General features: G+C 46.1%; 1 protein-coding gene across 1 annotated transcript in view; it reads right to left on the bottom strand.

Annotated features, from left to right (window-relative positions):
• The window catches only part of LOC108570294, a 198493-nt gene extending 187213 nt beyond the window's left edge, over positions 1–11280 (bottom strand). The window contains exon 1 of the mRNA XM_017932132.1: positions 10845–11280. Within this exon, the coding sequence (XP_017787621.1) occupies positions 10845–11280 (436 nt within the window). The remainder of the gene's footprint in view (positions 1–10844) is intronic.
• Between the last annotated feature and the right edge of the window lie 2136 nt (positions 11281–13416).

The following is a 13416-nucleotide window of genomic DNA, read 5'->3' on the forward strand; positions in this document are numbered from 1 at the left end:
TCCTGAGCTCCTTCCTTCTCATAATGAACGTGTAATTACGAAATAATTACGATGTTGCAAAAGGAACGGCGAGTCATGTCCCGAGGTAAACATCGACCAAAAACAACCTGGCTGTCGCGCTCTTTTTTCGCCGTTTTATCTTCATCAAACGTTTTCGTCGGCGAGAGTGTTCTGAGGGTTCTTCTTGGTTCTCTGCAACAGTCTCGTGTCTCCACGAGTGGCCAACACGGTGAGCAGGACTGTGCGGCTTGTCGCGGCGTGATGAATCGCCAATTACCATACGACCCGTCACTCACGCATTTCTTTTTCCAATCCCACCTCTTTCGCGCACGTTTCCCATCCAGCGTCTTCCCGGCAACCTTGGTGACGCCAATCACGCTCAACCACGCTGTACGCGATGTAATATCTTCGTCTATTCGTAGAAAAAGTCCAGGATCGCCCCGGGCGACAATTCATCATGCGGTAATAACGCGCGAACTTCCAACAGTCCACCGGAGTTTTTCTTCGTTATAGTTATTATCCGGTGAAATTTGCGGCGTTGCGAGATAACGAGCAAAACAAGGAGAGAATAACTTTCTCTGTGCAATCGTTAATTAATTAGTAATTGCAGGGTGAGACTTATGATGAAGGTTGAAGTTACAGTGTATCGAGGGCTAAGGTAATCTTCCCTCGGTATACTGGGTGGGTCGGAACTAATAGTACGGGGTAAATCCTTATGCCAGGAGGAATCAAAAATGTCGAATGAAATTCTTTATTGGGAATCTCTTGGTTTTGAAGAGAATGAGCTTTGAAAATTGCATTGAAGTTTGATAACAGACGACGTTTTCTTATATTCTATCACACAAAACACCTTCCGTTAAAAATAGCGACACTTTCGCAATTCAATTGCAACTTGTTAACTGTTTCTCCCTGCACTGATAACCTTAGGGGAGGGGGAAAGAAATAGCTAGTAGTTTATCTACTAACCTAACCGAAAATCTATGATATTAAAAAATTGACTATTATCTGCATTAGCTACATCCCATCGTGAGCAAATCGCCGGGTACGTTTGTAACACTATTAAGAAAGAGTAGCGTGAATATTAACGGATACGAAAGACGTATCTCACGGCGCGCGGCGGCTTCGATCATGTGTCATAATGGAGGGGTTCGACGGTGTCGGAGAGGTGGTCGATTACCATAAGATTCGTCATTAATCGGTGCTAGTCACGTACGGAGGTCCAAATACTGGGACGGGAAGGTGCAATTTCATGGGGTCCCGCGGAATCTTCAATTTCACGTGTTCCATTCTTTTTTCACTCTCTCCCCCTCTTTCGTCCTTGCGCGTTTTTTCCCTGGGTCTCCGCGATACAGCCGAGACGAGAAGCGGCTCTATACACGGCTCATACGTACACGGGGACCTGTAATTGAAAGCTGTTACGCTTGGTATTTTATGGCTTTGTCCTCGAGGCATGCAAAACTCGATTCTTAAGGTCCTCCGACGCGGACGGGGCCGGCCTTAAGTAACGGGGCACGAAAATACGCGCCTCCTAATTAAATCCGACTAAATTCATCAAAATCGTCGTTAAAGCCACTCGTGGCCACCTCCCTCGGGGCGGTAGCCAAGCATCGTTGCATCTTTAACGATCCTTTGCCGCGAAAACGAGATTCCGATCTGTCTAATTGCCGCTCCACGGTGTCCGAAAGCCGCAGCGGGAATTCCGATCGGAATCGTGCCGTGATAGGAAGGTCGTTCAGGTCTCGAGCTCGTAAATTACTCGCTGGATCGTTCTTACCGATCGACCATACCGGACGAAGAAAATGAACAAAAAAAAAGAAGCTCCCGGATCTTTGAGCAGCAACAACAACGGCAAAACGTTCCAATCGTAACTCACGGTGTATTTTTCTGTGACTGTATCTCCTACTACACCGCGCTCCTTCTCCTCCTGCTCAACACCGAGGAAGAATCGTTCTAACGGGAATTAAATTGGGACGAGAATCATGCTCGGGAGAAATTACGGCGAAGAATGTGTTCGCGGTGAGTCGCTTCGATAATTAGATCGTAACATCTCGGAGGGGGGAAAAAGAAGTTTCTAGTCGGAGCTACTAAAGATAACCGGCTGACAATATCTACCTCGATACAAACACCGATCCAACCAATCATAGAGTAGCACGAATTCTACCTTCTGTCGGTCGTGCGGCACGAGGCTGGTATTCGAAGCGAGACAATAATATCGATAATGACGGTAATAATAATAATAACAGCAATAACGTCTTTATGAGCAGCTGGAGAGGTAGACGGGCGAGAGTGGGTGAGGTTACGGCTCCTTGACCTTCGAGGACCAGGTTGAAGTATCGCCTGGCACCTATAAGGAACATAATCAACGATCTCGGGTCGAACTCGAAAGAATCGGTAGCCTGTGCCTCTCGCTCGAAGATGACTGGAAAAACGAGAAAGGTCCCTCCCCGTGTCACGGTGAGCCAGCAACACTACGAAAATAAAACACGAGCCGCTAGCGTTGGTTACGTTGAGAGACTAATTGACGTGGGGCTCGGAAAAAGAAGAGGAATCCGTGTTGGTGTAACCCCGCTAAATGCCGTGACACGCGCGCAAATTAATAGGTGGATCTTGCACGCCCGGTAAAAGTGAGCAAATTGAAATTTCTACGGTGCCGTACGGTTCTTACTGAAATGAATTACGGGAAACCTTGTTTGCGTAGTTTATGGGCGATTGTAATTGTAATTTTGTAGGAAATTAAGGAGGTAGAAGTGCAAATTTTTAATTTGCGAAAATGAAGAATGACTAAGGTAGAGTAATTTATTTTTCATTGGTTAATTATCATTGAGACAAGATGGAATTTAGTATAGTTTGTCACTTACGATCTTTCTCGTTTCTGGAATTTATTTACTGCACTTCTGTAATAATAATAACTAAAAGAGCAGGAAACAATAACTGTTACTATTAGGCATACACACACAAACATCCAAAAACCAGTCACACGATGACCAAATCAAAAAAATGGGAACCAGGATGAGAATAAGGATAATAATGACATTTACATCGATTTCGTCTAAAATGCTAATTAAAAATATGAAACATTATTGAATCTTTCTATTTTACTCACAAACTAGCCTGTTCGGCAACATTAATTCACACCGAAGGAATTCCTTTGACTGGTCCAGAAACGCGAATCACAGGAAGTAACAAATTAAGCTACGATAATTCCACGAAGCTACACAAGGACCGGCAACGAAGCTTATCGTAGATACGCGCACGTAACGCTTGCAGGAGGGTCTCAAGAGCTTTTTTCTTTTTTTTTTTTCAACCGAGAGACTGGCGCCTGACCGTTTTCACGTAGGAACGTGTGAACAGCTGCCCGTGAGAAAGTCTAAAAACATCCGTGGCGTCAAGTGAAATCTTTTAATTAGGACCAATTCGAGGGTGGAAGGATCCCCATACGGTGCCTCTGGTGCTCGAATAAATGAGTTACCCTTCGTCCTTCTTGGGGTCCGGGCAAATTGGAGGAGATTGGATCCATAGCCTGAGGCAATTCGTTGGTCCTGAAGCTTGGCTAAGCCTCGTCATGGGCCATGCAGCAGGAAACGACGCGTATCTTTTCTATTTATGGCATCGTATCAAACCTGCTGGTGTCAAAATAAACTCTCACTCTCTCTCTGTCTTTCTCTAAGAAGAGAAACGCCGCAACGACTCACTTTACCCGATCGTAAATATCTAACCGATGCCCGCAGGTTCTAAATGTAGTTCACGGAAATTCGGAGATTTATCATCGCAGCGATTCGAAATGAGCCGCGGGAATATCGCAGCGCGAGAAATTCTTTCCTCAGACCTGTTTGTTCTTCAACGGTGCCACGAAACGGTCGAGGTATATACCATCGTTAAAAGCTTTTATCGCTTGGTTTGGGTGAAGGAAGGACGGTGACACTGGCACATCCGGAAGCCTCTGGTGGCCCGAAACGTTCTCTTTTTACTCCCGCGACGACGGAAAACGTGAATCGTCGCTGGACTAAACGGGCTGAGAGACACGGCTGAGAAAATAATCGCGGGAAATGCGTGAGTCGAAGAATGGGCTGTTGCGTAGAATGGAAAGAGGTATAACGATGGTAGGATAGAAAGATCGTTCGGGACAATGGTGTTAAAACGTAATAAGCAACAGTTCCCTACGGTTAAACGAGGGCCACGATGAGAAAACCAGAAAAGGGATACCACCTTCCACGCTCGTGGATTCTTATGCAAATGAGTCGAATAAAGACGTCCGTACCGACGTCTTTAAATATTGTTTCTCGAACGAAATTACCCTAATTTCGCCCCGATACAGGCGCGTTCATTTTGCTCCCCCGAACTTTTTCGTAGGAACTCGGTAACCGTCCCGTATTAAGTTACCTCAATGGACAAGCCTGGCCAAACGAACCGAGGCCGCGACTAATTTTTCAGCAGCTCGCCTTACAAAGCGTGCATAATACGCGCCCTCGTGGTGCACGCTCGTGGCTGTGTGCAATCAGCCGCCTACCCAGCCACGAGCAACACGAGAATGCTGGTAAACCGTACCGAGCAACAACCTAACGACTAATCCCTTGGAATCAACCTCTGTACACACGCACAGTCTCTTTAGCACGGTGACAAATACATTAAAGTGCGCGTATTACACGTAGCAATCTGCCTAAGAAATTATTAGAGAAATTTCAAGCGATCATTTCGATCTAATAACGTTGTTACCACCGTGGAGTCTTCCGTGCATCAGCAGCGTGTTATGATAATCAACGGTACGTTTTTGCACTATGAAAATCGCGCATTACCGGCGAAACCTTTCAATTACCGCCGCGGTAACCGTTTATTACGATCCACCGCCGCGTTATTGTAAAACGAGGTTTTGGATACCGTTCGCGGTCGGATCGTTAGAGCGAGATTGCGAAACGTAGGAGATAGAGCTCGAAGGATTAATTATCCCTTTGCTTTTCATAAAATACAGGTACCGTTTTATAGTCGTCCAATAGGAAGTTACGTACACTCGAGAGGAATATTACGCGTTACGAAATTCCCAATAAAGTCGGAAGATAATACGGCGATTCTTGACTCGTAAATAGCATCGTAGGTTGGATAATATAGAAACCCGCTTTTGATAAATCCTATCGACAGAGAAAATTATAGAGACACATTCTCGACTCTCTCTCTCTCTCTCGATCGCAGATCCACCGATGTAAATTCAGATCACAATACTTCCACCCGTGAAAGATAAGCCAACTATTTCACCCCGGAGTGAAAGTAATACATTTATCCTCCTGTCACGGATGATTGTTCGATTATCGGATTATCAACGGATACTGATTTTTACGCGCGAGCCCGGCGGTCTTTGATCTCGAACGGGGGCGCGCACAGGCGCACCACCGAACGACAAATGACACGCGCCATTAAGTGCCGCGGTTATAAATTGCAATTACCGATCTACGCGTATACACACCCAGCGCGGGGACTCGACGTTGCTTCAATGCACGCTTTCTCATCCTCGTTGTCGCGCCTGCCAAAAGAAATTCAACCGCGGTGCACGTACCATCTTTGCAGCCTCTCTAACGGTTAGATCGACGGATTAGCGCGCGAGTATCGCGAGCGACTCTCGATCGAGTATTAAGATTTATCGATCGCGTTAAAGGTAATTCAACGGAGAAGCGTGTCACGGGCATGGACGTTTAAACGCGTATCTACGAGCTGTGTGAAACTTAAGTCCCGCTTATGTTACAGTGGAAATGATACGCCAAGTATGTTTATACATACAGGGTGTCCTAATTTTTTCCCGATCAAACTTTGTCAGTATGTTCTACGAGTGCAGGTGAGAAGAAAATCTTATATGAACATAGGTCGTTGGAAGCTTTATTACAATGTTGTAACGATAATAGGCAATATGAAGGGAATGATAACGGGTGTGCCATTATGATACAAAGTAGGAATATATCAGCGATATGTACATCTAGACTGTATAAAAGCTGTGTTGACGATCTGAAGTCGTTGAAAGTGTTGAATGTGACTTCCACCAGTGCCATTTTTGTCTTACGAGGGCCCTAGCCCTTGTATTTCGAATTATTGCGATTACTTTTTAACGAAGCTTCAAACGACCCATGTTTACATAACATTTTCTTCTTACATCTACCCATAGAACACGCTGACGAAGTTTGATAAAAACCAATTCGGACACCCGGTATATACATACACATCTCTCTGCGGGGATACTTTCGATCGTGTCTAGCGTCAACATAATTGAAATTCTTTCACGTCTGCGTCGTGCATTATGTACACTTGACGAATGCTACGTGTTCCTGTAACAATCTGAACGTTCTATGTACCTGGTTATTAGATAATTAGTCGTTTGGTGTGCGGAACTCGGTTATCCGTTTCAGATCAATCCGAAACTATATATCATAATTCAGAACGCACCAATTTCATGGTGCGTTTGCGAGGTAACAGCCTGACAGGGACGGTGCCTCGAAAGCAGACACGTTCGATCAAAGCGTCTCGCTTCCGTCCGTGTCCCTCTGTCAGTTCGGCCAGATATCGATCGAGGAAATCATCATCAACGGCCTGCCAGCCATTTTGTATACGCGGCGGCGGCGCGTGGGCGCAAAGATAATTACCGTTTTGAAATCGTATACGTATGGACATTGATGGAGCCGCGGCGTCGTAACAATAGTCGCAAACCCGATCCACGATTCATTGTCGACTTTCTTTTCAATCGTAGATACAACGGAAGACAGACAGAGAGAAAAAATCCATTGTTCACCTTTAATCTCCCATATAAGGATGACTACGCGTGAAACTGCATACACACACGTCGCTTCTGTCTGATACGCGATATTCAGAAGCAGCTGGGGGAATTCAGATGGGTTTCTTCGATTTAAATGAATTCAAGGTTTGACGCAACCTGATTCATTATCACGCCTCCTTTTTACCCCGAATCTAATTAACGTTCGCTCGTGAAGTGTTGGGATCAAATTGATACCGCGTATTCAGGAGATTAAATACACTACTCGGACATATTTGAGCTATTGTGGTAGTTGATACTATGTATAATTTTTGGAATTTTTTGGGGGAAAAATTATGCTCGGTGTTAGAGGCACGTGTTTATGTAAACTTAAAATTGGCTGTGTGTCTTCAAACTATTAACTGCTGTCGTTGAAGAGTAACGTGTGTAAAATTGGAATACTTCTGGACATATTGAACAAAATTTGTTTAATGATTGTCTTAAATTCAACATTTTCCAGGATACGAATAATATGTCACTAAATTGAAACATTTTTAAACATGAACTCATCTACACTTTCTTCATTTATTCGATATTATTAATTCAAGTTAAATAACAACTCAGTTCGCTTAAATTCAGTTAAGTAACAACATTAACAAAACCTAAAAAAAAGGCACCCAACAACCTACCTCTCAACACCAAGGCAAAAGAGACCGTCTCAAAACTGCCGTTTCCTCCTGCCCACATTTCTACACGCTTTCACGAGGAACCTCGCGTGCTCTCCAAAATCGAAGGAAGTTTCCTTCACTTTCTATGCGAAACGAGCAACTCTTTCCTCCCATCACCTCCTCTAACCTCCAACGAATCCACACACGCTTCACTAACATTCCAGGCCCTTTCCTTAAAATCGAATCTCAGCATCGAGCGTTGATAATGACTTTCCGTACCTGCGCGTGGCAACCCGCTACGTTGCTCCAAATTGCAAGCGAACCGTGCAACGGCAACTTTCTACAACCACCGGCGCGGCGTCGATACACGCCGCGTAAACGCGCGAAACACTCGCTGGATCGCCGCCGAGTAGAATAATAAATTAAGTTTGCGGTTTTCGCGTGCGCGTAGAAAACGCGCGCGATTTCCAACGCGTAACGAGGACGTCGCGTGTCCCTGGCGCATATTTCAGCCGGTGCGTCGCGACGTGGGAGAAGCAGCAACCCCAGCCTGGATCTCGCTGAAGAGAAGAGGGGAGGGTGGAGAGAAAAAATCTTCGAAATCGGGCACACCTGGGCCGCGGACGGTTATGTAGGTAGGGCGTGTCGATGTTGGCACAGCTTGGCAAAACGCGTAGGCCGTCCCCGTATTATGCTGATCTCCCCCCGGAGTAGTGCGACGCGAAGTCTGAACTCGCGCGCGACGCTTGAATCCGACTTTCAGGGCTGGCTGTGGCGCGAGCTCGCGAATCCACGCAGAAATACCGTGGCCTGTCGCATTGAAAACGTGCGTCAAGTGACGCGGCTATATACACGCGCTCGTTTGTACACATAGATAGAGGTAGACGTGGGCGAGTGCTATAGAACACCGGCGTGGTCCAGGTGTCGCAGGTAGCCAGCGGTTGCCATTTTCCGCGCGAGAAGCTGCCGCGAAAAATCGCCCGAACGATACGGGTTCCCACGGTTCGTATAGGTTCGAGAAAAGTTATTGGGAGAACGCGTGGAAATTGTGTCAAAAGAGAGTATGTATCTGTGTCGTTTGCCGGTAGAGGTGTGAACGAGGGAGTATGTGTCTGTAAAAGGTCTGAAATTTGAATCTGACGCTACCGCATGGCGTTCCATATGGGTTTCTGGAACGAAAATTGTAATACAGGATTTGCGTAAAATTTTTTGAAATTAATTATATATTGTTTAATTCTTGAAGTGTATGTGTAAGAAAAATTGCATATTTGGCTGTTAGCGTTTGTATCAAATCATTGTTTACATCTGATGATTGTACATGTAATTCGGTTGAAGGTGATTACTTTGTAAACTATAACATGAAAAAAGACGGATGTTTAGACTAAGGTGAACAGTGAATAGAAATTTTTTGGTACCTTCTACGAAATCATTGATACTGTGGTTGGAGATTTGTTTCAGTTAAATATCTTCAGTCTAGAATATTGTAAACAACGATTGTGAGTAAGCGGCGTTTTCAAAGCGACTTTTTCTATTACGTGCGAAATTCTATTTCCTTTAGGAAAATAGAATCTGAAACGTTCGTGGAAAGTTTTGAATATCTGCACTACTTGGAAAAATAAGAAGAGCGAAGAAGAGGCCACTCCTTGTGATATTGTTAAGCTGAAACGGTTATTGTTGTATAATCAGCAAGGGAGTGTAGGTTAATGATATTTCTTCCAGGAGGAGATGAAGATAGTGCAAAGAGAAGCAGGAAGTGGTAGGGGCAATATTGTAACTGCAATGATAGATAAGAAGTAAGTACGGAGAACTTGATGAACGTACAAACTGGATCGGTGGTAAGGATACGTCTGAATAAAAGATGATTCTTGATCATAAGAATACCCTAAGAATACCACCACTTGCAATGTTTATTTCTCTGAAATTTGTCAGTCATTAAATCATTATATTATTACCGCTCTCAACTTCTTCAACGTCCCGTGAACATATGTTCACGTCTTCACACGAGTGCCCACTGAAACGCTCTAATCAAGCGGTACTTAAATATATCTTCCGAGAAAGTATTGCTCCTTATAAGTCACGTAGAGTCGCCCTGCGTTTATTACAAGTCACAACGTTTCAGAAACGCAACGACACTGTGATTAGCGAAGGCGCCGGATTGACGCAGCCAGCGAGAAAAACGCGCGGAAAGGAGCAGCAGCCGTGTTAATCAATCCTGTCTGCTGGCCGGCATTCCGCGTGAACGAGACCGGCGATTTTCCTAGCGGCCTGCAAACCCTTTCATTATTTCGGCCGAACGCTTCCGTATCGGTTGAATGACGTTCGATGCGAGTCCCAGCCTCAATTTGAATTCTCGCCCGCGGCACACTTCTCGGTGAGAAAAACACCTAATTATACACGACGTCTTTCGAAGAAACATCGGCGACATTTAACGGTGGTTAGAGAATACAGGGGTGCTACTACGATCGACTTGCAAATAACGAATGGGAGGGAGGGGAAGAGGGTTGAATCGTGGGGAACTGTGATATGGTTGTCGGTAGGCGATACTGTGAGTTAGAGTTTAAACGATTACCTGTAAACGCGTATGGCCCGCGGGAACCACTTTTATTCATCAATGTCCCCGGCGAACACCATCGTCGTTGACATCGCCGGAGTCTTTCGCTTGTAAGCCGATCTTCGAAAAGGAACAAAACACCACAGGCGCACCGCCGGCTCTGCATTTAACCCCTTCTTATTAAATAAATCATTCGACCCTTTACACCGGCCAGCCAATATCTCAGAGTCTCATCTTATAATTCCAACATTAATTTCTCTAATAGTCCTGGACACCGCTTTGTCTTCCGCTGAGGCGACACTCGAAACCGGCATTACCTTCACTCCTATCGATAAACTTTAAACCGTGGCCACTAACGCCGTAAATTATCGACAAAATCGGTCGTCGCGTCTAGAGACTCTCTTACGTCGTGCTCGGTAACGGTTTAATAAATAGAATGGTGCATTATTTTTTTTTCTCTCTCTCTCTCTCTCTGGAGAACAGAACGACTAGTCTCGAGACACCGTCCGGCAGTCCTTGAACGAGGCGATACTTGTAGCTCGAGCGAGCACATTGTGTTAACGCGGTTACCCTTCGCTTGCTGGACAATCTCAAACAAGACAGCGAACAGGAATAAACGTCGGATGGTTACAAATTTTCATGGACGCGAAAATGTCGCACGGAATTGTTCACGCGTGCTACCACGAAAGTCGTAGAAAAACTGAATCGTGCGCGAATTTTTCGTGCAAAATTGAACGAGTCGTAAAATTATCCCCTTCGAATGCGTCGTTGTTTAAAGAGACGTGCAGTGTGCCGTGCAATTCGACGTGTATTTTACTTATCCAATTAACGAAAAACGGTGCCTGGTGTTTTATTAAACAGCTAGAACGTGAAAGTGAGAAACAGGTACGACACTCACCTCTGACAGCAGCGTTGAGCCTGTCCAGATTGGCGAGAGTAAGAGGCACCGGGCCGAAGTGCATCACGATTTTGCCTACGTGTCGAAGATCGCCGATTTCGGATTCGCCACGTCGCGCCATGAATATGCCGGTGTAACTGCGCCGTATGTAGTGGCCGCATGTGTCGTTCAGCGTGAGATCTAGGGTAGCGTTCAGCACACCCTTGATCGCTCTCTTCACGCGCACGTGCAACTGTCCGTTCTTCATCTCCTTGATTTTCCCGGTGAAGATGTAATCCGCCTGGCGAACTTTCTTCAGGAACGTGGTGTCGTTTCTGATCGCCGCGGTCAAATTCGCCCGGCACTCGAGAAGTTCCTTGGTAGACGAAACGGCGAGCGGGAGCATGATGCTGCTGGCCCACAACACCAGAAAACCGATTTTCAAATTGACATTCATTTTCTTCCACGGTTCTTTTCACTCCTTTCTGAACATCACTTCCGATCACCTCTGTAACATTCGTTCGCAAGATGTGTATACTTCGTTTTCTTTTTTCTTTTCTCGCCAATATAATCAATTGTTCATAATTATTCGCGCACCGTCGCACTCGTTAAGTTCATGCTTCAATTAGCCGAACGGCTCGAGCGATTATTTCAATTAATCCACGGTGAAATCCTGCCACGACCGCGTAACATAATCAGAATTGGAGATCTTACGGAGCGAAATGATGGATGACGTTCGGAAAGTTCCTCTGATACTTGGAAACTGATATCCCGAAACACTCCGGACGACGAACGAGCCGCTCTACGAAAGCGTCGATCGAAAGAGGATTTCTCTGTTCGGAACGCGTCCCGGTTTGATTAGTTCCCGGCTGTCGATCGGGGCATCGCTTCTCGAAAGATACCTGACCACTCGAGCCTGAGCCCTCTAAATGGAAACGAGTCCGATCTTACGAGGCGTGTGATCTTGAGCAACAGGTTGGCGCCGTGTGTCGACCCACGCTCTCGCCGATTTCCAATCCGCGTGACTCGTTTCCCGTTCTACCAAGCGGCAAGTGCGAAACTGTCCGAGATTCGATCGCGTGATCGATAAACTGTCGATTCGGCGGGCTAGCCTCGCTCGTAGCCGCGACGTTTTATCACCTGCTCGATGGGACTAGAAGCCGATTCCACGCGATATTGTTACGGAATGTACGATCTTCGACAATTTCTACCGTCCTACCGGAACATCGAGCGCGGAGGAACGCGCAATAACGCGCAATTTATATCCACCGATCGTGATTCCTCTCTCTCTCTCTCTCTCTCTTTACGCTACACGCGATCACTATAAAACTCAAAGCGGCGAACGCGGTAATTGTCGGTGGCCGATCATCCAGATAGGAAACTCGGAAAAACGATTTCGCGGAGAGCGTCCACTACGGCGATCGATCGACTTTCACTCAAACCATACTGATTTCTAAATCGCCAACTAGAATTCCCGTATCTTTTTATTACGTTCCTCTTCTAAACAAGAAGAAACGACTAAACGCACAAGATTACACTCGCGGAGACACCAGAAATGAACACTAACGTTTCCAAAACATTCGGTAATTCACTGGATAACGACTGTCACTGATCACTGACCAAACGATCATTATAACTCGCGAACAGAACCGGCGATCTCTTTATTGTCCAGTGTGAACGGTGGACGAGAAGCGTGTTTATGGATCAGATACCGATAAAATCGTCGAAGTGTCGACGCATGATTAAACGATGTCGTGAACACTGTCGGAACACGGAGCGGGGAAGAGTAACGATCGACGGTCCGAGATCGGTCTGAACTGACCAATTCGATGATCGTAGCGCTCGACTGACAGATGCACGGGACCGTGAACCGCGAGATTAAGCGCTGCCAAAAGCACTGTCAACGAGAAGTTAGCGGCGCGTTCCGACATTCAGGCTGCCTTCGACGACTATCCGCGATCCTGCGCGAGAGTGAGAGAGCAGTGGTTGAGGTGGTGGTTGGTCGCGTGGAGGCACGCGCTGGACTGAGGAGGGCTAAGTGTGGATGCTGCAACTACAACGTGTAGGCGTAAGTCGCCTTAGACCAAGGGACCAAGAGGGAGAGAGAGATGACCGGCTGAATGTGTGCACACGCCGCTCGCATGTACACACACATACACACAGAGGCGTGTATACACGTCAGCTCCCGCCTCTTTCGGTGCCACGCTTCTGTGTTCGTGCGAACGCGCTGGAAAACGGAGGGGAGAGAGCGAGGGAGACAGAGAAGAGAGAAATCTTACCAAGACAGCCGCGTCTTGCGTGTCTACCACGTGAGTACCCAAAGATGCGTACTATATGTGGGCGCTATTGACACACTTATACCTATACACATGCGAGATTTTCATGCACTTACGGTGCTTACGGGGAACGCGGATGAGCTCGAGTTTAGCGGGAAAATGGATCGAAAGATTTTTATGCGTCGACCGACAAACCTGGGTCATCTGTGACCCGTACTATTTGCACGTGCATAAGGTTCGTAGGACATACAAAAACTTTGTCCACGTAGAATATTTTTGATGTTTATAATAACATGGAAAAATGTTAGATAGAAAAG

Source organism: Habropoda laboriosa, unplaced genomic scaffold (assembly GCF_001263275.1).
Source record: "Habropoda laboriosa isolate 0110345459 unplaced genomic scaffold, ASM126327v1 scaffold68, whole genome shotgun sequence".
Taxonomy (NCBI): Eukaryota; Metazoa; Arthropoda; class Insecta; order Hymenoptera; family Apidae; genus Habropoda; species Habropoda laboriosa.